Source organism: Larimichthys crocea, unplaced genomic scaffold (assembly GCF_000972845.2).
Source record: "Larimichthys crocea isolate SSNF unplaced genomic scaffold, L_crocea_2.0 scaffold214, whole genome shotgun sequence".
In the NCBI taxonomy this organism is placed as follows: domain Eukaryota; kingdom Metazoa; phylum Chordata; class Actinopteri; family Sciaenidae; genus Larimichthys; species Larimichthys crocea.
Window position 1 is genome coordinate 141,620 of NW_020852853.1, and position 25,958 is coordinate 167,577.

A 25,958-nucleotide genomic window follows, 5' to 3' on the forward strand; every position below is an offset into this window, starting at 1 on the left:
TTAGGTGTAGTATTCATGGTACTTTAAGTGTCGTTAGTGTGTTTTATGTGTCATATTTGTGTGTATTTTTCAGTTGAACCTGGTGTTTACCTCAGTGTGAGGCAGTATACAGACAGCAGTTATGACTTTAAGTTCTCTAATGGAAGGGTTGTTCTGGTTCGGAGGACTCGGGGCTGCCCGGTGAGAAGCAGGGACAGGTAGACTGTTCATTCTGTTACACTTGTTTTGACCCAATGGGGCAGGCAGTGTGTGACTGTCATCTATCACCCTGTTTGTTTTGTCCTGCAGCACAGCACCATCCTCATGTACCCAGGTCACGCCTGAAATCATTTCCAAGTTCAGAGAACAGCTGATCAGCCTATCACCTGGACCGGCTGGTATTGGTCAGAGTGATGATGGGCGGGGCTTGGTTCATGTGGATAACCTCCCCAGCATCGATATCTATCAAGCTGGTGATTCGCTATGAGCCGGAGTGAGAAAAATGGCCTGGGTTCTGAACCTCGTTCCTGGTTTTGTTTGACTAGAGGTTAAGGAGAAGGAAGAAAAAGATTAAATAAAAAGATGTTATCACGTCTGCAGGCTCCGTCTGATTGGCTGGCCTCATCAGCATCACTTACAGTGTCACAGGTGACACATGGCTGCAGGAGCAACCCGACCGCAAGTAAACACTCATCGCTACTCCTGCGAAACTCATGTGAGCGCTTACGGCTATGTGTGAACAATGTGTTACTGTGTACTAGGTACTGTATAATTGTACTGTGTACCTGGTAAGGGTATAAGTTGCTACTGTTGTACCCTAGTACTGTATAATTGCTCTGTGTTTTCCTATAGGTACTGAATAATGTGTACTGTGTACCTAGGTACTGTATAATGTGTACTGTGTACCCTAGGTTACTGTATATGTGCTGTGTACTACAGGTACTGAATTAATGTGTACTGTGTACCTAGGACTGTATTAATGTGTAATACAAGTGTGTATCACATAATGATATGATGTTTTTTGGTTCTGTCTGCCTTCTGCCCCTGTCTGCCTGTCTGCCTGCCGTCTGTCTGTCTGCTGTCTGCCGCCGTCTGTTCTGTTTCCCGCCTGTCGTCTGTCTGCCTGTCTGTCTGCCTGTCTGCCTGCCGTCTGTCTCCGAGGGGGTATTCTGGATCTCCAGTGTGTCTGAAGCAGAGGTCGGTATCTTGTGATTTGCTCTTAAACAAACAACCTGATCGCGAGCCACACATCCTGATTGACTCGTGCAGGACACTTTTTTTCTTAACTCAAAACAAATTCCTGAGTGATTGACAGTCAAACAGCTCTAAATGACAGGTGATGCTGAGTCTTGGCTGCACTGTTTACAGTTTCTTAGCTTTGTTCAATATATCACAGAGACTGTGAGGAAGTCAAAACAGTTGAGTCCATAAATGAATCAACAGAGACAAAAAATAAAAATGATGAAAAGAATTCAGTTCATTTTTATTATTAATTAATATAAATTCATCCAAATCAGCGGCAAAAATGATGGAAAATCAGTGTTCTCAACAACACTTTACACCACAGCTCAGAAAAGTATCAGAAACGTACCCTCTTATGACAGAGGTTCAAACGGACAGAGAATTTATTCCTATGGAAGAAGATTTAATGCTGTTGGATCCGAGTTAGTCTGGGTGGAAAGGTTTTCCTCCTGATCTGTAACCATTTGATTTAAGTCCACATCATATTTAGGAAATGCTAAACATATTTTTAGCATTTATGTCCTGTGACTTTTCATTTAAAATGTTATAGGATTTTGTTCAAATATTCTACATAATATATATCCATGATCTAAATGGTTTATTACACTGGACGCTTGAATTACTTTTTTGATGGGTCTGATTCCCAGCATCGAGTTGTCCAAGCTTCTGCTCCCAACTGACCTTGACTCTTCCGTCGCTTCGTTGCATCGTATTGGTGCCGAGCTCAGCCACATGACCCTACCAGAGGTCTGCGAGGGCTCATAAGCGCATGTCGGCACGAGTCCACAACGGGAGCCATCTGTGAGGTAGATAAACATGAACCCCCAACAGTTGAAGTATTCATTATACCCACTACATTATTACAGTAACCAAACAAAAAGTTGGAGACACCTTCTCCTTCAGTTCTTTTATTTTTATTATTTTCTATTGTAGAAACACTGAACACCCAAAACTATAAAATAACCAAACAAATTTTAGATTTAGATTTCTTGTTCTTGACGCAATTTGCACACTTCTCATTCTCTCCATCAGATTCATGAGGTCGTCAACTTCGGTCGTTAACTTATTGAACTGAACTTGACTTGATTGACTTAATATATTCTTAACTACACTAAACTTCTTCCCTGGAGTTTCTGTCTCTGTGTCCAGCAGGTTCTCGTGGATCGTGGCTGCTGCTGTGGTCCTGCATGCACGTTCAACTAAAATATTACTAATAATTAATAGTCATTTCTGCTGCCATATCTCCATCACAGTTTCTAGTTCGTTGATGATTGCTTGCGGAGGAGAATATGTGTATATATTGATCATCTATCTGCAAAGCTCTTATATCTATAGCGAAAACAATCTATATAATGCTGGAACCCTATTGCTCGAGGACACATTGATCGTATCTATCTGCCACAATATATATATATCTGACGATAGATATTATATCGATATCTCGCGATCTATCTGAACATGACAGGATCGATTTGCACCCCATTATCTGCACCCTCTCTCTCTCTATTGCCCCCCTCTCTCTCTTCTCTTATCTGCCACTATCTAGTCTATTTGCCACACCCTCTCTATATCTGGCACCTCTCTCTCTTATCGGCCTCCTCTCTATTTGGCCCCCCTCTCTCTCTCTCTATCTGCCCTCTCTCTCTCTCTTCTCTCTCTCTCTTCTCCTTCTCTCTCTCCTCTCTCTGCCCCTCTCCTCTCTATTTGGCCCCCCCCTCTCTATCTGCCCCTATCTCTCTCTATCTGCCCCTCTTCTCCTTCTCCCCTCTCTCTCTCTATCTGCCCCTCTCTCTCTCATTGCCCCTCTCTTCTCAGAGTTTTTCCTCGTCACTGTCTCAAGTGCTTGCTCAGGTGGAACTGCTCGGTTTGTAAAGAATATTATACCGAGGTACAGTCTAGACCTCGCTGTATGACTAGAGATAATGAATGATGCTATGGAGCTACTTATACATAAAATTGAATTGAGTGGAATTGAAGAGGAAGAGGAAAGCGGTATAATATCCTTATGTTCGTCACTGTGGTGAACACCTGAGAACCACAGTGTGACTGAACAACACATCTTTATTAGAACGGTAGTTTTTCCTGTTGTTTTTTCTGATGTTTCCTGGTCAGCTTGCAGTGTCTGGTTGTTGGCTCCTTGGACCGTCCTCCAGTAAACTGGAGGTTCTGGACTGTAAACCCAATGTGATGGACGCTGCTGTGACACCTGTCACCACTGACATTTGGCTTTGGGACCTGCGGCTGCCAAAGTGAGGAACTCTCACAACACCTAGTTCTACAAACAGAGATACAGATAATGATGCAAGATGATGATAATGTGATATGATGAAAATCAATATGATGATACTGCTATATGCTGTTGGCATTACTTCTTGTCTCTTTCTCTGACTTCTTGTCGCTGTTTGATTTGCAGGCATGTGACTGTGACCCTCGTTGTTCGGTGTCAGACCTGTGTGGATCAGATAGAGGTCAGTGGCCGTGTCGTTGGTGTGTCTGGGTCGACCTTGATGCTGTCAGACAGGATTCGGGGGTTTTCCACTCTGTCGACCCTGTTGCATGTAACGGACTGTCGGAGGAGTGTGATGATGAGACCGGAGAGTGTCTGAACTGCAGGGAACATGCCACCGGACCACGCGTGCAGGTGATATACACATATATAATGATATAATGAACATAGACCACGCTGGACAGGTGATTACACACTATAATGATATTACATAAACAAAGACCTGCTGACAGGTGATATCACACATATATAATGATATACATAGAACATAAGACCACGCTGGTGACAGGTGATATACACTATATAATGAATACATAGAACATAAGACCACGCTGTGACAGGTGATATACACATATATAATGATATACATAGAACAAAGACCACGCTGACAGGTGATATACACATATATAATGATATACATAGAACATAAGACCACGCTGACAGGTGATATACACATATATAATGATATACATAGAACATAAGACCACGCTGTGACAGGTGATATACACATATATAATGATATACATAGAACATAAGACCACGCTGTGACAGGTGATATACACATATATATAATGTACATAGAACAGAAGACCATGCTGACAGGTGATATACATCTATAATGTATACATAGAACATAAGACCACGCTGACAGGTGATATACACATATATAATGATATACATAGAACATAAGACCACGCTGTGACAGGTGATTACACATATATATGATTACATAGAAACATAAGACCACGCTGACAGGTGATATACACATCATATAATGTATACATAGAACATAAGACCACGCTGACAGGTTATACACAATATAATGTACTAGAATAGACCACGCTGACAGGTGATATACACATATATAATGATATAATAGAACAGAAGACCACGCTGACCGGTGATATACACATATATAATGATATACATAGAACATAAGACCCGCTTGACAGGTGGATAATAATAATGATATACTAATAAACATAAGACACGCTGTGACAGGTGATATAACTATATAAGATACATAGAACATAAGACCAGCTGACAGGTGATATACACATATAATGAATATATACATAGAACCATAGACCACGCTGACAGGATATAAACACATATATAATGATTACATAGAACAAAGACCACGCTGACAGGTGATATACACATAATAATGTTACATAGAACAAGACCACGGACAGGTGATTCACAATATAGTATAATGAAGACCACGCTTGACGTGATATACACATATAAATGATATACATAGAACAAAGACCACGCTGACAGGTGTATTACCCATATATATATGATATACATAGAATAAGACCCCGCTGACAGGTGTATACACATATATAATGATATACATAGAACAAAACCACGCTGACAGGTGATATCACAATATAATGATATACATAGACATAAGAACCACGCTGACAGGTGCTATACACACTATATAAGTATACATAGAAACAGAAGCCACGGCTGACAGGGCTAATTAATAAAACAACAGTATATAATGAGTATACATAGAAACATAAGAACCACTGCTGACAGGGGATGAACACATAGATAATGTATACATAGAACATAAGACCCATCGTGACAGGTGATATACACATATATAATGAATAATAGAACATAAGACCACGCGTGACCGGTGAGACTTACACAGAATATCATGATCTACAAGAACATAAGACCACGCTGTGACAGGTGAATACACATATATAATTGAGGACATCCTGACACCGGAACACTGATTACACACCTGAACACTGACTCATATGAACACTGATACACCTGAACATGACTCATATGAACATCCTGATACAACCTGAAACCACTGACTCATCTGAACACCTGAACACTGATACACCTGAACACTGACTCATATGAACACTGATACACCTGAACACTGACTCATATGAACACTGATACACCTGAACACTGACTCATCTGAACACCTGAACACTGATACACCTGAACACTGACTCATATGAACACTGATACACCTGAACACTGACTCATCTGAACACCTGAACACTGATACACCTGAACACTGACTCATATGAACACTGATACACCTGAACACTGACTCATATGAACACCTGAACACTGATACACCTGAACACTGACTCATCTGAAACACCTGAACACTGACTCATATGAACACCTGACACTGATACACCTGAACACTGACTCATCTGAACACCTGAACACTGACTCACCTGAACACTGATACACTTCAACACCTGAACACTGTCTTGAGCATTGTCCACTATCACAACAGGAACCTGAACCCTGGACCTAGACAGGTAACACACCTACCTGTGTGCCCCTCCATGCAGTTACAGACCAGACTGAGGGATTGTGGGTCATGTTGGCACGAAGTGGCAAAGATCGTCCACTGCTCTGAACATCTGGACACAGGCAGGGCTGACCGGCTGTCTGGGTCCGGGTTACCAAAGTAACCCTCTACACACCTGCATCAGCAACACAGGTATGGCATCAGAACCAGGACATGTACAGGACTCCTGAGATTATGTTTAAAATTGTTATGTATTGTTTTGCTGTATTGTATTGTATATCACCTGTCAGCGTGGTCTTATGTTCTATGTATATCATTTTATATGTGTATATCACCTGTCACACGTGGTCTTATTTCTATGTATATCATTATATATTTGTATATCACCGGTCCGGTGGTCTTATGTTCTATGTATATCATTATATATGTGTATATCACCTGTCAGAGTGGTCTTCTGTTCTAGTATTCATTAATATGTTGTATATCACCTGGCAGCGTGGTCTTATGTTCTATGTATATCATTATATATGTGTATATCACCTGTCAGCGTGGTCTTCTGTTCTATGTATATCATTATATATGTGTATATCACCTGTCAGCGTGGTCTTATGTTCTATGTATATATTATATGTGTATATCACCTGTCACGCGTGGTCTTATGTTCTATGTAATCATTATATATGTGTATATCACCTGTCAGAGTGGTCTTCTGTTCTATGTATATCATTATATATGTGATATCACCTGTCAGCGTGGTCTTATGTTCTATGTATATCCTTATATATGTGTTATCACCTGTCCGCGTGGTCTTTGTTCTATGTATATCATTATATATGTGTATATCACCTGTCAGCGTGGTCTTATGTTCTATGTATATCATTATATATGTGTATATCACCTGTCAGCGTGGTCTTATGTTCTATGTATATCATTATATATGTGTATATCACCTGTCACAGCGTGGTCTTATGTTCTATGTATATCATTATATATGTGTATATCACCTGTCACAGCGTGGTCTTATGTTCTATATATATCATTATATATGTGTATATCACCTGTCACAGCGTGGTCTTATGTTCTATTGTTATCATTATTATATGTGTATATCACCGTCACAGCGTGGTTTATGTTCTATGTATATCATTATATTGTGATATCACCTGTCAGCATGGTCTTCTGTTCATGTCCATCATTATATATGTGTATATCCACTGTCACAGCGTGGTCTTATGTTCTATGTATATCATTATATATGTGTATATCACCTGTCACAGCGTGGTCTTATGTTCTATGTATATCATTATATATGTGTATATCACCTGTCAGCGTGGTCTTATGTTCTATGTATATCATTATATATGTGTATATCACCTGTCAGCATGGTCTTCTGTTCTATGTCCATCATTATATATGTGTATATCACCTGTCACAGCGTGGTTCTTATGTTCTATGTATTCATTATATATGTGTATATCACCTGTCACAGTCGTGGTTTATGTTCTAATATATATCATTATATGTGTATATCACCTGTCAGCGTGGTCTTTTGTCTATTTTATATCATTATATATGTGTATATCACCTGTACACCGCGTGGTCCGGTGGCATGTTCCCTGCAGTTCAGACACTCTCCGTCTCATCATCACACTCCTCCGACAGTCCGTTACATGTTCTATGTATATCATTATATATGTGTATATCACCTGTCAGCGTGGTCTTATGTTCTATGTATATCATTATATATGTGTATATCACCTGTCACAGCGTGGTCCGGTGGCATGTTCCCTGCAGTTCAGACACTCTCCGGTCTCATCATCACACTCCTCCGACAGTCCGTTACATTCACAGGGTCGACAGAGTGGAAAACCCCAGAATCCTGTCTGACAGCGATCACAGCGTCGACCAGCCACACCTGAACGACACGCACACTGACCTCTGATCTGATCACACAGGTCTGACACCGAACCACGAGGGTCACAGTCACATGCTGCAAATCAAACAGCAGACAAGAGTCAGAGACAAGAGACAAGAGTAATCAACATCATATTATCATTATCATCATATTATTTTCATCATATCATCATTATCATCATCTTGTCATCATTATCTTTATCTCTGTTTTTAGAACTAGGTTGTGAGAGTTCCTCACGTTTGCAGCCGTCAGGTCCAAAGCCAAATGTCAGTGGTGCACAGGTGTCACAGCAGCGTCCAATCACATTGGGTTTACAGTCACAGAAACCTCCCAGTTTACTGCAGGACGGTCCAAGAGAGCCAACAACATTACACCTGCAAGCTGACAACAGGAAAACATCAGAAAAAAACAAACAGGAAAAACTACCGTTCTAATAAAGATGTGTTGTTTCAGTCACACTGTGGGTTCATCAGGTGTTCACCACAGTGACGAACACTAATGATCTTATACCAGCTTCCTCTTCTCTTCAATTCACTTCAATTCAATTTTATTTATATAGTAGCTCCATATCATCACTTCAGTTATCTCATTTTCATACAGAGCAGGTCTAGACTGTACTCTGTATAATATTATTTACAGAGACCGACAGTTCCACCATGAGCAAGCACTTGGAGACAGTGACGAGGAAAAACTTCTGAGAGAGAGAGGGGGGCAAATAGAGAGAGAGAGGGGCAGATAGAGAGAGAGAGGGGCAGATAGAGAGAAAGAGGGGCAGATAGAGAGAGATAGGGGCAGATAGAGAGAGGGGGGGGGCAAATAGAGAGAGAGTTGCAGATAGAGGAGGAGATAGAGAGAGAGAGAAAGAGAGAGAGAGGAGAGAGAGAGGAGAGAGGGTGCAGAAAGAGAGAGAGAGGGGGGCAAAAGAGAGGAGGGGCAATAGAAGAGATATTGCGAAGATAGATTGGGGAAATAGAGGATATGTTCAGATAGAGAAGAGAGAGGGGCAATAGAGAGATATAGGGGCAAATCTAGGGGGGTGTGCCAAATATATATAGTAGGGGCAGATATAGAGAGGAGATAGATAGGAGATAGAGATATGCAGATAGAGAGAGAGGGGGGCAGATAGAGAGAGAGAGGGGCAGATAGAGAAAGAGGGGGCCAGATAGAGAGAGGGGGGGGCAGATAGAGAGAGAGAGAGGGGCAGATAGAGAGATAAATAGAGACACAGATGCTCAGCAGCAGCAAATCATCAACTAACTATAAACTGTGATGGAGATATGGCAGCAGTAATGACTATTATTATTAGTAATATGTGTAGTGGACGTCATGCAGGACCACAGCAGCAGCCACGATCCACGAGAACCTGCTGGACGACAGAGACAGAAACTCCAGGGAAGAAGTTTAGTTAAGTTAAGATATATTAAGTCAAGTCAAGTCAAGTTCAGTTCAGATAAGTTAACGACCGAAGTTGACGACCTCATGAATCTGATGGAGAGAATGAAGAGTGTGCAAAGCTTCGTCAAAGAAAAAGAATCTAAATCTAAAATTTGTTTGTTATTTTATAGTTTGGGTGTTCAGTGTTTCTACAATATACAAAATAATAAAAATAAAGAAGAACTGAAGGAGAAGGTGTCTCCAAACTTTTGTTTGGTACTGTATATAAATGTAGTGTATAATGATACTTCAAACTGTTGTGGGTTCATGTTGATCTACTCACAGATGGCTCCGTTGTGGACTCGTGCCGACATGCTCTTTATGAGTCCCTCGCAGACCTCTGGTAGTGAGTCATGTGGGCTGAGCTCGGCAGCCAATCCGATGCAACGAAAGCGACGGAAAGAGTCAAGGTCAGTTTGGGAGCAGAAATCTTGGACAGACTCGATGCTGGGAATCAGACCCATCTAAAAAAGTAATTCAAGGCATCATTTTAATAAACCATTTAGATCACTGGAATATATATTATGTAGAAATATTGAACAAAATACTATAACATTTTAAATGAAAAGATCACAGGAACATAAATGCTAAAAATATGTTTAGCATTTCCTAAAATATGATGTGGACTTAAATCAAATGGTTACAGATCAGGAGGAAACCTTTTCCACCCAGACTAACTCTGGATCCAACAGCATTAAATCTTCTCATATGAATAAATCTCTGTCTCGTTTGAACCTCTGTCATAAAGATGGTACTTTTTCTGATACTTTCTGAGCTGTGGTGTAAAGTGTTTGAGAAACACTGATTTCCATCATTTTTGCTCTGATTTGATGAATTTATATTAATTAATAATAAAAATGAACTGAATTCTTTTTCATGCATTTATTTTCTCTGTTGATTCATTTAAATGGACTCAACTTTTTTGAACTTCTCACAGTCTCTGTGATATATGTGGAACAAAGCTAAGAACTGTAAACAGTGCAGCCACGACTCAGCATCACTGTCATTAATCTGTTTGACTGTCAATCACTCAGAATTTGTTTGAGTTAAAGAAAAAAAGTGTCTTCACCGAGTCAATCAGGATGTGTGAGCTCGACGATCCAGGTTGTTTGTTAAAGATCACATCCACAAGATACCGACCTCCTGCATTCAGACACACTGGAGAGTCCAGAATACCCCCTCTGGAGACAGACAGGCAGGCAGACAGGCAGACAGACAGGCAGACAGACAGACAGGCAGGCAGACAGACAGACAGGCAGGCAGACAGACAGACAGACAGACAGGCAGGCAGACAGGCAGACAGGCAGGCAGACAGGCAGACAGAACCAAAAAACATCAATAATCATTAATGTGATACACACTTTGTAGTACACATTATACAGTACCTAGGGTACACAGTACACATTATTCAGTACCTATAGTACACAGTACACATTATACAGTACCTAGGGTACACAGTACACATTATACAGTACCTAGGGTACACAGTACACATTATTCAGTACCTATAGTACACAGTACACATTATACAGTACCTAGGGTACACAGTACACATTATACAGTACCTAGGGTACACAGTACACATTATTCAGTACCTATAGTACACAGTACACATTATACAGTACCTAGGGTACACAGTACACATTATACAGTACCTAGGGTACACAGTACACATTATTCAGTACCTATAGTACACAGTACACATTATACAGTACCTAGGGTACGTAGTACACATTATACAGTACCTAGGGTACACAGTACACATTATTCAGTACCTATAGTACACAGTACACATTATACAGTACCTAGGGTACACAGTACACATTATACAGTACCTAGGGTACACAGTACACATTATTCAGTACCTATAGTACACAGTACACATTATACAGTACCTAGGGTACACAGTACACATTATACAGTACCTAGGGTACACAGTACACATTATTCAGTACCTATAGTACACAGTACACATTATACAGTACCTAGGGTACACAGTACACATTATACCGTACCTAGGGTACACAGTACACATTATACAGTACCTAGGGTACACAGTACACATTTCACACATAGCCGTAATCGCTCACCTGGAGTTTCCAGGAAGTATCAGAGTTTTACTTTCTGTCGGGTTGCTCCTGCAGCCATTGTCACCTGGTGACACTGTAGTGATGCTGATTGAGGCCAGCCAATCAGACGGAGCCTGCAGACGTGATAACATACTTTTATATTATTAATATCTTTTCCTCCTTCTCCTTAACCTCTATTCAGAACACAAACCAGAACGAGGTTCAGAACCAGGCCCATTTTTCTCACCTCCGGCTCATAGCGAATCACCAGCTGATAATCTATCGATGATGGGAGGTTATCCACAGTGAACCTAAGCCCCGCCCCATCCATCACTCTGACCAATCCCAGGCCGGTCCAGGTGATAGGCTGATCAGCTGTTCTCTGACGGGGAATGATTTGCAGGGCGTGACCTGGGTCCAGAGGGATGGTGCTGTGCTGCAGGACACAAACAAACATGAGTGATAGATGACAGGTCACACACTGCCCTGCCCCCATTGGTCAAAACAAAGTGTAACAGGAAATGAATCAGTCTACCTGTCCCTGTCTTCTCCACCGGGCCAGCCGCCGAGTCCTCCGAACCAGAACAACCCGTCCATTAGAGAACTTAAAGTCATAACCCTGCTGTCTGTAGTACTGCTCACACTGAGGTAAAACACCAGGGTTCAACTGAAAATACACACAAATATGACACATAAAACACACTACTACACTTAAAGTACACATGAATACTACACCTAAAGCTGACTTCAACATTCTTACACACCAGAGAAGAAGAAGAAGGTGGAGAAGAGGGAGGAGGACCTCCATGGAGCGGAGAGGCAAGCTCTGCTTCATACAGGAAGTAGTCCAGTTGAGGCAGGAAATAGCCGGGGGCGGGGTCAGAGCATCGCCGACCCACCATGTTGGGTAAACAGTGACACTGTCCATCCTCTGGAGAACACCTGACAAACAAGAAAGCTGCTTTCATTTTCACACAAACCTCTATAGAGACTGTGTCTGTCTGGTGACCACCTGGACCTCCAGATTTGTTCCTTTGATTTGAGATTTGAGATTAGAGACAAAATCCATCACCTCTTGCCCTCAACAGGCATTGATCTGCATTCTGATACAGCAAGTTTTGAAACAGCTGTAAAACCTGATATGTATTTAGACTGTTTTTCCCCCATCGACCTTCATCAAATAACTTTAATCATTTCTGCAGCTAAGCCGTCATCCTGTCTCTTAGACTCCATCCCAACCAGGCTGCTCAAGGATGTTTTACCTGTAGTTAGTAATTCGTTATTGGATATGATTAATCTGTCTTTATTATCAGGATATGTACCACAGTCCTTTAAGGTAGCTGTAATTAAACCTCTTCTTAAAAAGCCCACTCTAGACCCAGAGGTCTTAGCCAACTACAGACCGATATCAAACCTTCCCTTTCTGTCTAAGATACTTGAGAAAGCTGTAGCTAATCAGCTGTGTGACTTTCTCCATAACAATAGTCTATTTGAGGATTTCCAGTCAGGATTTAGAGTGCATCATAGCACAGAGACCGCATTAGTCAAAGTTACAAATGACCTCCTAATGGCATCAGACAAAGGACTCATCTCTGTACTTGTCCTGTTAGATCTTAGTGCTGCATTTGACACCATTGACCATCAAATTCTTTTACAGAGACTGGAACATCAAACTGGCATCAAAGGAACCGCCCTAAGCTGGTTTAAGTCGTATTTCTTAGATCGATCTCAGTTTGTTCACGTCAATGATGAATCCTCCATGCAGACCAAAGTCTGTCATGGAGTCCCACAAGGTTCTGTACTAGGACCACTTCTATTCAGTTTATATATGCTTCCTTTAGGGAACATGTCCATTATTATGTAGATAAATATCCAATTATATTTATCGATCAAGCCAGATGAAACAAACATGAAACATACGTGACACTGTAAGCTCCTCCGATGTCACAATCACAGGGAGAGCATCTGAACACAGAGTTTCCCAAACCCCAGAAACCTTCCTGATCACAGAACACAGGAAACAGAAACATGTTAGAGAAAGATTTATTTATTTAATTATGTTTGTAGTTTTGTCGTGTTCATAGTGTGTTGTTTCATAGTCTTCTGCATCCAAAAGCCACTAAAACATTTTTATACATTATTATTTACATTATTTTATTTTAGAGTCATCTTTCAGATGAAACCTACCACACATCGATCACACAGAGGTCCAATCGCCAAATGGTCACATTCACAACTTCCAGTCAGCTGATCACATGACCCGACACTTCCCAACACATGACACCTACACTCTGAAACAAACACACAATGAACAAACGTTCAGCTTCATGCTAATCTTTGACATTAAACATAAACATACTCTGGTTTACGAATAGTTCAAATGTGTTAAATATAGTAAAAGTTATTTCCACCCTGACACCCGGCTGGGTCGTCCTGTCTCAGATTGAAGAATCCGTGTTTGCAGCGATCACAGCGTTGACCATCGACATTTTCTTTACAGACACATCGACCACTCAGAGCATCGCACAGACCGCTGCCTTGTGACCCGGCCAGGTCACAGTCACATGCTGCAATACAGACAGCATCACGTTGCTTAGGTTCACTTCTTATGCAATGTTTAGTTAAAAAAACAGATAATAAAAAAAAAATCAGATATGTAAACAAACACATCAGAGAAAAATAAAGTGTTGATGCATACGTATGCAGGCGTGAGGGTCATCTGGCGCTCTCCGGGGATCCTGATACAGAAAAGGTCGACAGTGCTCACACTGAGGCCCCGTCCTGTCATGGCGGCAGTCATCACACACGCCACCACTCACGCCGCCCGTCGCTTCAAAATGAGCGGGATCGAAGTGACACGAGTCCGAGTGACCGTGACAGTTACACCCTTAAAGGAAAATGAGCATCAACAAACTAAAAACAGATGATTCATTCACCAAAACAAGAGACATTCAATTACAAAAAAAGTGATTAAATTATTAAATTATAAATTATTAATACAAAAAAATATAAAAAAATATTATTTAATTATTAAAACATGACAAATAAACCGTGATAAATTAAGTTCTTTCAGGAAACATACATTTACAGAGACATGGTGCCATCTTAGTTTGAACATAAAGAAAAAAAGTTTTTACTCCTGCAGATGTTTGCTGTGTTTCCCCCTCCAGGCCTCCAGGGGGAGTCATAGTGAAAGTCCTGACATCTCTCACAGTTCTCTCCAGCTGTGTTGTGCTGACAAACACATTGACCGTGAACCTGGAGAACAAAGAATAGTGTTCCACCTGAATACTCACAGTTCAGGGTTATGTTTGGACAGCTGTGTACAGGTGAGCACAGGCGTGTACAGGTGAGCACAGGTGTGGACAGGTGTGGACAGGTGTGGACAGTTTGTTTGCTCCAGTAGTCTTCATGTCTATCTCTGTCTGAAGTGTTCCAACAACACAGATTAAATCAGAGAAACATTCTCTGATGGTAGTTTATGAAAATATGAAATAATGATGAAAACCACATTTAACGTGTTGAATACACATTGATAATTGTTGAGTTGATATTCTTGCAGTGTTTGTTTCTTCTTCCAGTCATCTGCAGATTATTTACACAAACTAGTCCAAACCAGTCCAGAACTGATCTGTATCATGTCCGTTCCATACCATGCCGGTCTTGGTGAAGACATCCCCCCGTCCTCGGTCCACAGGTGTGCACTGGCTGGCATGTCCGTTACAGAAACAGCTTCCTCGGACAACCATGTTGTAAAGAGCATAGTAATATTTGTCCTGAGGGTTCCTGCGCCTTCGACCCAGCAAAGTGTCCCCGAGTGTGAAGAGACGTGTGAAGTTAATGCGAATATTTGTCAAGGTGAGCAGATCTGAGGACAACAACGAATGTTTAACATGTTACATTTAAACATGTTTAATATGTGTAACGTGTTGAATATCTCATGTGTCTGTCTGACATAATTGTAACACTGTAACACAGAGCCAATTAGAGAGCAGGATTCTCTGAAGACCTCACCTTGGATGTTGGGTGCATATGGGTTTTCAATGTCAAAGATGGGATCCAAAGCTTTTAGGACCACCTAACGGACAAACAGAAGAAGACATCTATTCTTTTATACAAGAACAAAAACATCAATCCATCATCCATCCATCCATCCATCATCCATCCATCCATCCATCCATCCATCCATCCATCCATCCATCCATCCATCCATCATCCATCCATCCATCATCCATCCATCCATCCATCCATCATCCATCCATCCATTCATCATCCATCATCCATCCATTCATCATCCATCCATCCATCCATCATCTATCCATCCATCCATCATTCATCCATCATCCATCATCCATCCATCATCCATCCATCATCCATCCATCCATCCATTCATCCATTCATCATCCATCCATCCATCCATCCATCCATCATCCATCCATCCATTCACCATTCATCATTCATCATCCATCATCCAGTCACCAACAGGTTTTCAGTGTCAAAGATCGGATCCAAAGCTTTTAGGACCACCTAACGGACAAACAGAAGAAGACATCTATTCTTTTATACAAGAACAAAAACATCAATCCATCATCCATCCATCCATCATCCATCTATCATCCATCCATTTATCCATCCATCCATCCATCCATCCATCATCCATCATCCATCTATCATCCATCCATTCATCCATCCATTCATCATCCATCCATCCATCCATCCATCATCCAGTCACCAATTAACCTGTTATGGTTCATGTCTCTAGACTGTGGGAGGAAGCTGGAGAACCTGGAGAGAACCCACGCAGTCATGAGGAGAACATGCAAACTCCACAAAGAAAGAACCAGGTTCAAACAGGAACCTTGTTGCTGTGAGGAGACAGTGCTAACCACTGCAGAACAAAAATATGAAAAACTTTATTTGTTGAACTTTGACCTCTGTGGTTCTGATCTGAACTGGATTAGCCCAAACATTCTTTTTTACATTTTTATATTACAATGATATTAAAGCATGGATCTCTAATTTTTATGGTCCCAGATTTATCTTTGTGTGTTCATGTGTGTTCATGTGTTCATGTTCAGCGTGTATTACCTCTCCATCAGTGGATGGTTCTGATCCAGAGTATCTGTTGTCACAGACGACATCATCAATGCTGTCAGCCGGTCGATCAGACACTGAAGGGAAATGAAGCAAACAATCTTCCGCAAAGTAACGGAAAACTTTCCAACTGCGCCCGAAATCCTTTGAACGCTCCACCAACATGGCTGCTGGACGGAAACTCTGCAGAGCAGGAAGTGACATCACAGGATAGTCTTCTATGACATATTTTCAAAGAAAAATAAAGAAGTGAAATATTCCAAAACAAAGCCAGAGTAAGTTAGAATGAACATTAGAGTGTAGGTTTTGTCTGTCAGAATGTAAATCACAAACAAATATCAGCTCAGAAAACAGTTACTAAGTTACTAACATTTAGAGTTCAGTGAGCAGTCAACCACATCCATGCTTTGCATAAAACCGTCCTTTGGAAAGAAAAACTACTCCACAGACTAACTTTGCTCAAAAGGAACTCAGCAGCTTGTATCCACCTCCTTTGCTGCATGAATCTGACTGCACTCAGTCCTCTTGGGCCAACAGACTGAACAGACTGATCAGAAAGCAGTCTGTTGTCGGCTCTAAGCTTGTCACCCTGGAGGAGGTGGTGGAGGAGAGGATGCTGGCAAAACTGCTATCATGGACAGTCCCTCTCACCCCTCCACACAACACTGGACAAGCTAAAGAGCAGCTTCAGCAACAGACTCATCCAACCTGCTGCTCTGAGGAACGACACAGGAAATAAGACTTTACAACTCATCTGCCCATCAGAGCCACCATCACACCTGGGCTAAACCTACCTGTCACCTTTGACTGTACAACACTCTGCTCCAGTACTGGAACATTTTCTTCATATCACATGTGATATGTGGATATAAACTGTACTGATATTATTTATCATATTTATACAATATTACAACTATATATATGTGTATATATATATATATAAATACTGAAGCCTCAGTCCAGAAGAGTGCAGTCCTAGGAACATCGAAGATACTGCGCAGAACCCTCAAATCTATTGAGCCATCATCAGCTAGGTCCTTGCTGTTTACATATTTCCATCGAGACAGATCTGTTAACACTAATCAGCTACATAGGTTTTAAATGTAGTCTGGTCATTTTAAATATCCTTGAAAACGGTTTGGTTATTCTTCCAGAAGACTGAGGGTTCTATGTCAAGGTGTAAAGAGAAAACAGCAAGCAGTCAAAGAGAAGTAAAATAAATATAAAGGTCAGTGTATGTTTCATGTTTTACCTTGAAGGTTAGGACCAGGTGACTGAACTGGAACACCGTCTCCAGATCCAGTCTGATGCTGACCTGATGAACTCCTACAGACCACATAGCAGCGACACACAGTCACTTTTCAACTATAATATAACAAATGGAAAATTTAACGTTCAGGTGAGACGTCCTCGTACTCTGATTGGACATTTTTTACCTTCATGATGTTTCAAACTAACCGTTCTGAGACTGCCACCACTTCATTTTCCTCTCAGGGTCGAAGGTTGTGATGATGTTTTCGATGTGGTGGCTGTTGGGGTTGTTATAGCGATTGTACGGCAGCCGCGAGTCACATGTGAAACATTTCTGCTCCTCCTGATGACACAATAAACCATCATCAATCCTTCATCATCATCATGTTTAACATCTTAGTGTTTGTTACTGATCATGAGCTCTGATTGGACGTACAATGTACATGCAGAGGAACAGACATAACCAATAGAATTGATTCTGACTCTAAAACACAGTAAAGAGCAGTAACGAGTTTAGAACATAAAAAAATAAAACTGTTCAGTATATATATATATATATATATATATATATTAAGTATATATATATAATATATATATATATATATGTGTGTGTGTGTGTGTGTGTGTGTGTGTGTGTGTGTGTGTTTATTTTGTATGAAACAAGTTTACTGTGAGAGAATTGTAAAGAACAGAGTGAGAGGCTTAACGAGGGGAAAAATGCAGGAATGAGGAGAAATAATTCCTCGGGGTGGAAACAGCTTTGGATAATAAGTGACGGATCAGAACATGTTTAAGTATGAAAGTGAGGGAGCGAGCCAGAAACACGTCAGTCATACAGAAAACACAGAAAGAGAGAGAGCAGCTGCACTTTATATGTGTGTATACTGTCTGTCTGTCTGTCATCTGGTTCAAATCCCCCTCATGTTATCATGTGACCTCTTACCTCCAGGTATCCAATGATGCAGTAGTTCTGTGGTCCATCCAGACCACATGTAGATGAGGCTGACAGCTGAGCCGCTCGACCCACCATCAGATCACCGAGCTGAGGGTTACAAGTGCCACCTGGACATTGGTCCTGGAGGTCCTGGAGGTGCTGAAGATAAGCTCCTGGAATAAAAACTGGTGACAGCAGGTGACAACAAGATCAAATAGTTCAAGCACCAGTCTGAAGTAAATGTGCATTTAACAATATAGTATGGACAAACACACCTGACATGTCATACCTGGATCAACATACTCACCAATGATGATGATGAAAATCATGTTGTGCTGAGATACCTGCAGGTCTCTGACTGATGGTCACATGGACTCTAGTGGTCTCTGACAGGACAGCAGTGTAAACACATGATGTATATTTTATCGAGGTCATATCAAATTATCAAACCACCCAAAAACAACCTGAACACCAACACACACTCAGTGTGTACCTGTGTTTGCATTGTGTCATGTTTGTCTGCAGATTTTACATCCAAACACAACATGGATCCAGTATCAGCATTTGGTTCTAACCCCAGATGGGAGCCTCCTGTGTCTTTGTCAAAGTCTTGTAATAAAGTTTCAGTTTGAATAACTTCAGCAGTATTTATGGTTCCCTTCCTCCATTAACCTGTATGAAGCCTGAAGGGGCTGTTGAACTTCAACAGGAATGTTTGGGCCTCAGCAGTAATTGAGGGGATTTACTGAACTTCACTGAGTAAAACCTGTTCTGACATTTAAAACCAAGAAGGTTGATTTCATTTTTAAATACTAAAAATAAGAATGTTCCAGTCACAGAACTAAGAGTACTTACTCTTGAAACAATCTGCAGACCACCTTAAGTTTCTAGACCATCATTAAACAATCATCACTTGCTGTGACTGTGAATGGGCTGTTTGAAGTTATCTTGACTAAATACATAATGACATTTAAAAATAACACAACATTTAAGAAGTTTAGTTCAAAACTATTTTATGTCAAAGAACCTCTTAATTGTTTGTTTTGATTACTGCTATATAAATAATCTCTATTAATAATAAGACATAATATTGGTATATAGTCATATAAACTTATTTAATACAAATCAAAAGGTTTTTCAAACCATGAAGTTTTTAAATGTAATCAAAGTGTTAAAGGTCATCTACTGATAGGTGTGGCAAAGCAGTGTTGGTATTTGACGAGCTATGTTGAGAGCATGTTGTAACTGGATATGCAGAGATGAGAGATGAATTACAATTTATCTCTGCGCAATACTGAGAAATGTCAAGAAGCTCAATAATAGTTTCAAAAACACAGATTATGTTCTACACACTGACACTGACACGACAGAAACAAACATGGTGTTTAATAATAATCTGTAAATATCTGCTTATAGTCTACACACACACAGCGTGTCATATTTCTACATGTTTGTCTTCATCTTTCATAAAGCTGTCAGTCACTGTTCCACTGTGACGACCACACCTACGCTCGCAGTACATACATGACAAAGATACTATGACACTGTGGTGCTAAAAAGTTCATCAAAGCTCTAAGTGACAACTGATCAACATCTATCTCAGAATAAATGAACTGATCTCCATGATTCATACATGTAAGTGTTATGAACCAATCAAAGAGCACTGAAACCTGTTCAAAGAGACACTTGTGTCTCGTCAATGATGCTGACGTGGAGTGAGTGCTGCAGAGTTATTTTTCCAAAGCATGTGAAGCTCTGCAGACTTCAAACTGTTGGATTTAATTTATAGTCAGAGATGTGAGACAGTCTGCCCAGACAGCTCTCAGTTAGCAGTTGACTGCATGTTTGAGGTTTCACCCCTGCTCGTCTACCTTTCATACAATAATGTTTCTACTCTGAACTCCAGCAATTCAAAGAAAAACTTTTATTTCTAATGACGGAGACATTAAAATGTAAAATAATGATGAATCACGTCATTGGTACGGTTTTTATGTTTTTGATGTCAACCATGAGCACGGGAACATATTCATAGTGATTAATTATTAATTCATAGTTAATTAATCATTCACAATATTATTTTCATCACTCAGTGCTTTTATTTCAGGTATGTGATGTTTGCTTTGATGTGCCATGATTCAATAGAGACACAACAAGCTTACAGTGTGATCTATCTTAAAGGTCATCTGCTGATAGGTGTGGCAAAGCATGTTGTAACTGGATATGCAGAGATGAGAGATAAATTACAACTCATCGTTCAAGCTTGTAAATAAAAGCTCAGCCTTTATTTACGTCTCCATCATTACCGTCATCTATCTACAGCTTCCCAGCATGGAACGGCTTCTTCTCTATGAGGCTCTTTGGATAAAAGCTGCAGCTAAATGACTGAATGTGATGGAACTTGGTGGAACTCGGTTTGTTGCCTCTAACATGAACACAGTTATCACCTCCATGTATCAGACCTCAGGTAGACACAGCAACACATGATCAGCTGTATTGAATTTTAGTGGACTACACCGTCTGTCCATCAGCAGTTTCACAGTCAAAGTAATCAATGTTAAAAAGAGTGAACGTACCTGCTGCTGCTGCCACAGTGAGCGAATGAACGCACCTGGGCAGGTAACAGCACATCTGAGATATATGTAGCCTGAGGGAGTGTGTGTGAATGAGAGAGAGACAGAGAGAGACAGACAGAGAGAGAGACAGAGAGAGAGAGAGACAGAGAGAGACCGATAGAGAGAGAGAGAGAGACAGAGAGAGAGAGAGAGAGAGACAGAGACAGAGAGACAGAGACAGAGAGAGACAGATAGAGAGAGAGAGAGAGACACAGAGAGAGAGAGACAGAGAGAGAGAGAGACAGAGAGAGAGAGAGAGAGACAGAGACACAGAGAGAGAGAAACAGAGAGAGAGACAGAGACAGAGAGAGAGAGAGACAGAGAGAGAGAGAGAGAGAGAGAGAGAGAGAGAGAGAGAGAGAGAGACAGAGACAGAGAGACAGAGACAGAGAGAGACAGATAGAGAGAGAGAGAGAGACACAGAGAGAGAGAGACAGAGAGAGAGAGAGACAGAGAGAGAGAGAGAGAGACAGAGACACAGAGAGAGAGAAACAGAGAGAGAGACAGAGACAGAGAGAGAGAGAGACAGAGAGAGAGAGAGAGAGAGAGAGAGAGACAGAGAGAGACAGAGACAGACAGACAGAGAGAGAGAGAGACAGAGAGAGACAGACAGAGAGAGAGAGAAAGAGAGACACAGAGAGAGAGAGAGACAAAGAGACAGACAAAGAGACACAGACAGAGAGAGAGAGAGACAGAGAGAGAGACAGAGACAGAGAGAGAGACAGACAGACAAAGAGACACAGAGAGAGAGACAGAGAGACAGACAAAGAGAGAGAGAGAGACAGAGAGAGAGACAGACAAAGAGACACAGACAGAGAGAGAGACAGAGAGAGAGACAGAGAGACAGACAAAGAGAAACAGACAGAGAGAGACAGAGAGAGACAAAGAGACACAGACAGAGAGAGAGAGACAGAGACAGACAAAGAGACACAGACAGAGAGAGAGACAGAGAGACAAAGAGACACAGACAGAGAGAGAGACAGAGAAAGAGAGAGACAGAGAAAGAGACAGAGAGACAAAGAGACACAGACAGAGAGAGAGACAGAGAGAGACAGAATGAGAAACAGACAAAGAGACACAGAGAGAGAGAGACAGAGAGAGAGACAGACAGACAGACAGACAAAGAGACACAGAGAGAGAGAGAGAGACAGACAGACAAAGAGACACAGACAGAGAGAGAGACAGAAAGAGAGACAGACAGACAGAGAGAGACAAAGAGACACAGACAGAGAGAGACAGAGAAAGAGAGAGACAGAGAGAGACAGACAGAGAAACAGACAAAGAGACACAGACAGAGAGAGAGAGACAGACAAAGAGAGAGAGAGAGACAGAGAGAGAGACAGACAAAGAGACACAGACAGAGAGAGAGACAGAGAAAGAGACAGACAAAGAGACACAGACAGAGAAAGAGACAGACAAAGAGACACAGACAGAGAGAGAGACATCATTTACTTTGTATATATCTTCTTATTCTTACAAAGTTAATGTTTAACTGAGATGTATATAGGCCCTTTATTTCACACTTTATTTATAATATAAGCCTTTGTACAGTGACAGAACTATTTTCCAATTTAATTATTTTTTATTCCTGTATTTTCCGTTAAGACGTCTATCTTTTTGTTAATGTCACACTTGCTTTGGCAATGTTAACATGTTTCCCAATAAAGCTGTATTGAATTGAATTTAATTGAGAGAAAGTATGGAGGTGGTTCAACAGACAACAGGTAAGGGAATGAAAGACTTCCAGGCAAAGAGAACTGATTGGTTACTGACATTGTCCACTCAGGTGGACAAGTTCTGTCTTGTGGAGAGGAGGGTAATTAAATGAAACGCAGTTCAATTAAGTTTTATTTATATCGACCCAGTTCATAACAAAGGTTAGATCAGAACACTTTCATAGAGAGCAGGTCTGGACCACCTGGACCTCTGTGCCTATTACTCTTTTTAATATTATCTACAGAGCCAACAAATACACCATGAGCAAGCACTTGGTGACAGAGCAAGTTTTAACAGGCAGAAACCTCGAGCAGGACTGAGCACATTGGTGGACAGTCATCTGCCATGACTATAAAGTGTGATGGAGATATGGCAGCAATAATAATAACCCAGCAGTCATGATCCATGAGAACCTGATGAGACTGCAAGGAAGAAGTTAGTAACATGTGAAGAGCCCAGTGTGGCAGCATAACAGAGAGATGAGCTGAGCCAGCACTAACTATAAGCTGTCCAACATGTCCCACAGTCACCAAGGTGCTGCAGAGTCATCACTCATTAAAACATCATTTCTAGAAGCAGTTAAGTCTATTCTTTATCTATTTTTTCAAATAATAAGAAAGATGGTGTGGCGTTTGGCTCGGTTGGTGGAGCGGCCACCCCATGTGCAGGGGGTCGGTCCTTGCTGCAGAGGTCCAGGGTTCAGGTCCGACCTGTGGCTCTTTCCCGCTTGTTATTCCCCATCTCTCTCTCCCCACATTCCTGTCGCTCTTCAGCTGTCTCTATCAGAAATGGAGCTTGAAAAGGCCAAAAAAATAAAAAAAATCTAAAAAATAAATAACTATTTAAAATTCAGTTTGTGGTTTATTTTTTCCCATCACATCAACAGGGTCAGAGTTAGGGCTGATCATTTATCTCGATGGTCTACTCAGCTGACAGGAAGGCCACTATAGGAAAACATGTTGATACAGACCAACCCAGTCAGTGGTTTGATAGTAAAGGAAACATTTATGATGGAAAAAACGTTTTAAACCATTATATAAACAAAGAATGGGACAAAACAAAATGACAGAAATAAAGAAATAGGAACAAAGTAATAAATTCAATAAATATATAAAATAAGTAGAGTGAATAACTGCTTGGCATTAAAAGTGGAACATTGTAGTCAGTAAGAAAATAGTTCCAGCTGATTAAAGTATGTAATTATGTATAAATCCTCTGCTGAACCTCTCAACGTGAACTCTATTTTCCGAAGTTTGAGAACAAACATGAAGTCCTCCACTCAGGAGGTCCATTTGATTTCCACCACAGTAACATCTTCCACATCTGAGATAAGAGGAAGCGATGACATCTGCTTCCAATTCTGATTGACTTAAACAGGAAGATAAATTTCACCACAGAAAGAGAAATATTCATGAAGACATCGTCGACATTTAATGTTTCATCTTCTTAAAGAAACCAGGCGACTCGTAAAATAAAAACTCTGCAGCCATTTTGTTTTTTGGTTAGAAAATAATTTAATAACATTTGAATCAAACAGATAAAAATCTCCTGATTGACAAAAACAAAAACACAGATTGCACATGAGCCGGTTCTGACAGGTTCTGGTCTGAGGTGGATCAGTCTCTGTGGCAGTCTCTCTCTCAGACCAGACGAGGCCGAATACAAAACACTACAGCGGCGCCGAAAGGGGGAAGGGGGGGAGGTGGAGGGGGGGCTGGGCCGCGATCCATTCCAAAAGTCTTGATTTTACCACAAATAAAAGTCTGTTTTTTTCCTCGGAGACAAGAAAAAGAAAAGACAACGTGGCAGCATCCTACGCGGGGGAGGGGGGGGGAGGGGAGTGAGGGGGGGGAGGGCTGCTTGTGCTTGCTGGGAGGGGAGTTAGAAAGAGTCTGGAGGGGGGGGAGGGATGGGGGGGGAAGTGGTGGCATCATACACGTGTTTTAGTGGTCAACCACACAGTGAGACCACAGTTCCGACCCAGTAAACGCAGTACAACTCTTCTCCACAGAAACGCTAACAGTCCCCCCTCACCGAGTTACCAACCCCCCCCACGTCTGGTCAGGGAAATGACAATAAGACGACAGGACAATGGGGGAGGCGTCCAACTGAAACACTGTAATGCAACACAAGATTGGATTAGCTCGCCTTCCCATACTACGTCATTGTACCGAGACTACATGGAACCGGCGAGCCCATAAACCGGGGCGAGTCTCACAGAGACGGGACCGAGGTGGGTGGTCCTGAGGAGTGGCCCAGGGGGGAGGAGTGGGAGTGATGTGTAGGTTTGGAAGGGGATGTCATGTCTTGATCTATCTAGTATCATCCATGTATTCATTTACCTGCATTATTGTTTGAACTTGAGTTCTAGTAAGACGCGGGAGCCAGGTGCCACGGCTGTTTGCGTCAACTCGTTTAATGTAGTCCGGCAACTAAAAAAGTCCGTAGACACAAGCCCAGCAACGTGATGGGAAGGATTTGGAAAGTGAAAAATGTCAGTAAACGACATGCATTCTCCCCTTGTTTCTTTTTAAGTCTCACCCGCTCCCGAGTACCAGAGCTGATTTGATCGTGATTTTATTTCCATGGTTTTTCGAAGTTTAGAAGTTTTGTTAGTAGAAAGTGGATTCCCAGTTCTCGCTCGAGTTGCTAAAGTGATGGTTCTCGACATTGAAAAGTGTTTTTGCATAGTAAGGCTTGCTTTTTATGGAGTAAGAAAGAATGAAGTGCAGTGCTGACTCACCTCAAAAAGTTATGAAGCATATCGCCTACACTCACCGTCTTTTCTGTATCTTGTGATAGCTGTCCCCACAGCGTTGATCATTCGCCAATTAAGTCTTAGTTTCTGACACAGATATAGGTGGGGGAAGGTGGTGCGTGGTGGGGAGGTGTTGAGTCTGA

At 41.3% G+C, this 25,958-nt stretch overlaps 1 protein-coding gene and 1 long non-coding RNA gene across 2 annotated transcripts in view; one reads left to right on the forward strand and one right to left on the reverse strand.

Annotated features, from left to right (window-relative positions):
- Window positions 1-21,369, reverse strand: part of lamb4 (laminin, beta 4) — a 41,204-nt gene extending 19,835 nt beyond the window's left edge. The window contains exons 1-22 of the mRNA XM_019257787.2: window positions 21,303-21,369; window positions 19,037-19,115; window positions 18,739-18,914; window positions 18,003-18,138; window positions 17,797-17,870; window positions 16,539-16,727; window positions 15,465-15,528; window positions 15,104-15,318; window positions 14,588-14,708; window positions 14,149-14,337; window positions 13,862-14,017; window positions 13,638-13,741; window positions 13,371-13,450; window positions 12,215-12,392; window positions 11,986-12,117; window positions 11,698-11,886; window positions 11,472-11,584; window positions 10,451-10,562; window positions 9,665-9,845; window positions 8,185-8,328; window positions 7,791-8,022; window positions 6,053-6,207 (exon numbers count right to left, since the gene is read on the reverse strand). Coding sequence (XP_019113332.2) covers window positions 6,053-6,207; window positions 7,791-8,022; window positions 8,185-8,328; window positions 9,665-9,845; window positions 10,451-10,562; window positions 11,472-11,584; window positions 11,698-11,886; window positions 11,986-12,117; window positions 12,215-12,392; window positions 13,371-13,450; window positions 13,638-13,741; window positions 13,862-14,017; window positions 14,149-14,337; window positions 14,588-14,708; window positions 15,104-15,318; window positions 15,465-15,528; window positions 16,539-16,727; window positions 17,797-17,870; window positions 18,003-18,138; window positions 18,739-18,914; window positions 19,037-19,058 — 2,962 coding nt within the window. The 5' untranslated portion in view covers window positions 19,059-19,115; window positions 21,303-21,369. The remainder of the gene's footprint in view (window positions 1-6,052; window positions 6,208-7,790; window positions 8,023-8,184; window positions 8,329-9,664; window positions 9,846-10,450; window positions 10,563-11,471; window positions 11,585-11,697; window positions 11,887-11,985; window positions 12,118-12,214; window positions 12,393-13,370; window positions 13,451-13,637; window positions 13,742-13,861; window positions 14,018-14,148; window positions 14,338-14,587; window positions 14,709-15,103; window positions 15,319-15,464; window positions 15,529-16,538; window positions 16,728-17,796; window positions 17,871-18,002; window positions 18,139-18,738; window positions 18,915-19,036; window positions 19,116-21,302) is intronic.
- On the forward strand, window positions 14,686-16,484 carry LOC113744809 (uncharacterized). The gene is made up of 3 exons (XR_003461849.1): window positions 14,686-14,779; window positions 15,148-15,308; window positions 16,213-16,484. It is a non-coding gene; the product is annotated as an uncharacterized LOC113744809 (long non-coding RNA).
- Window positions 21,370-25,958: the final 4,589 nt, after the last annotated feature.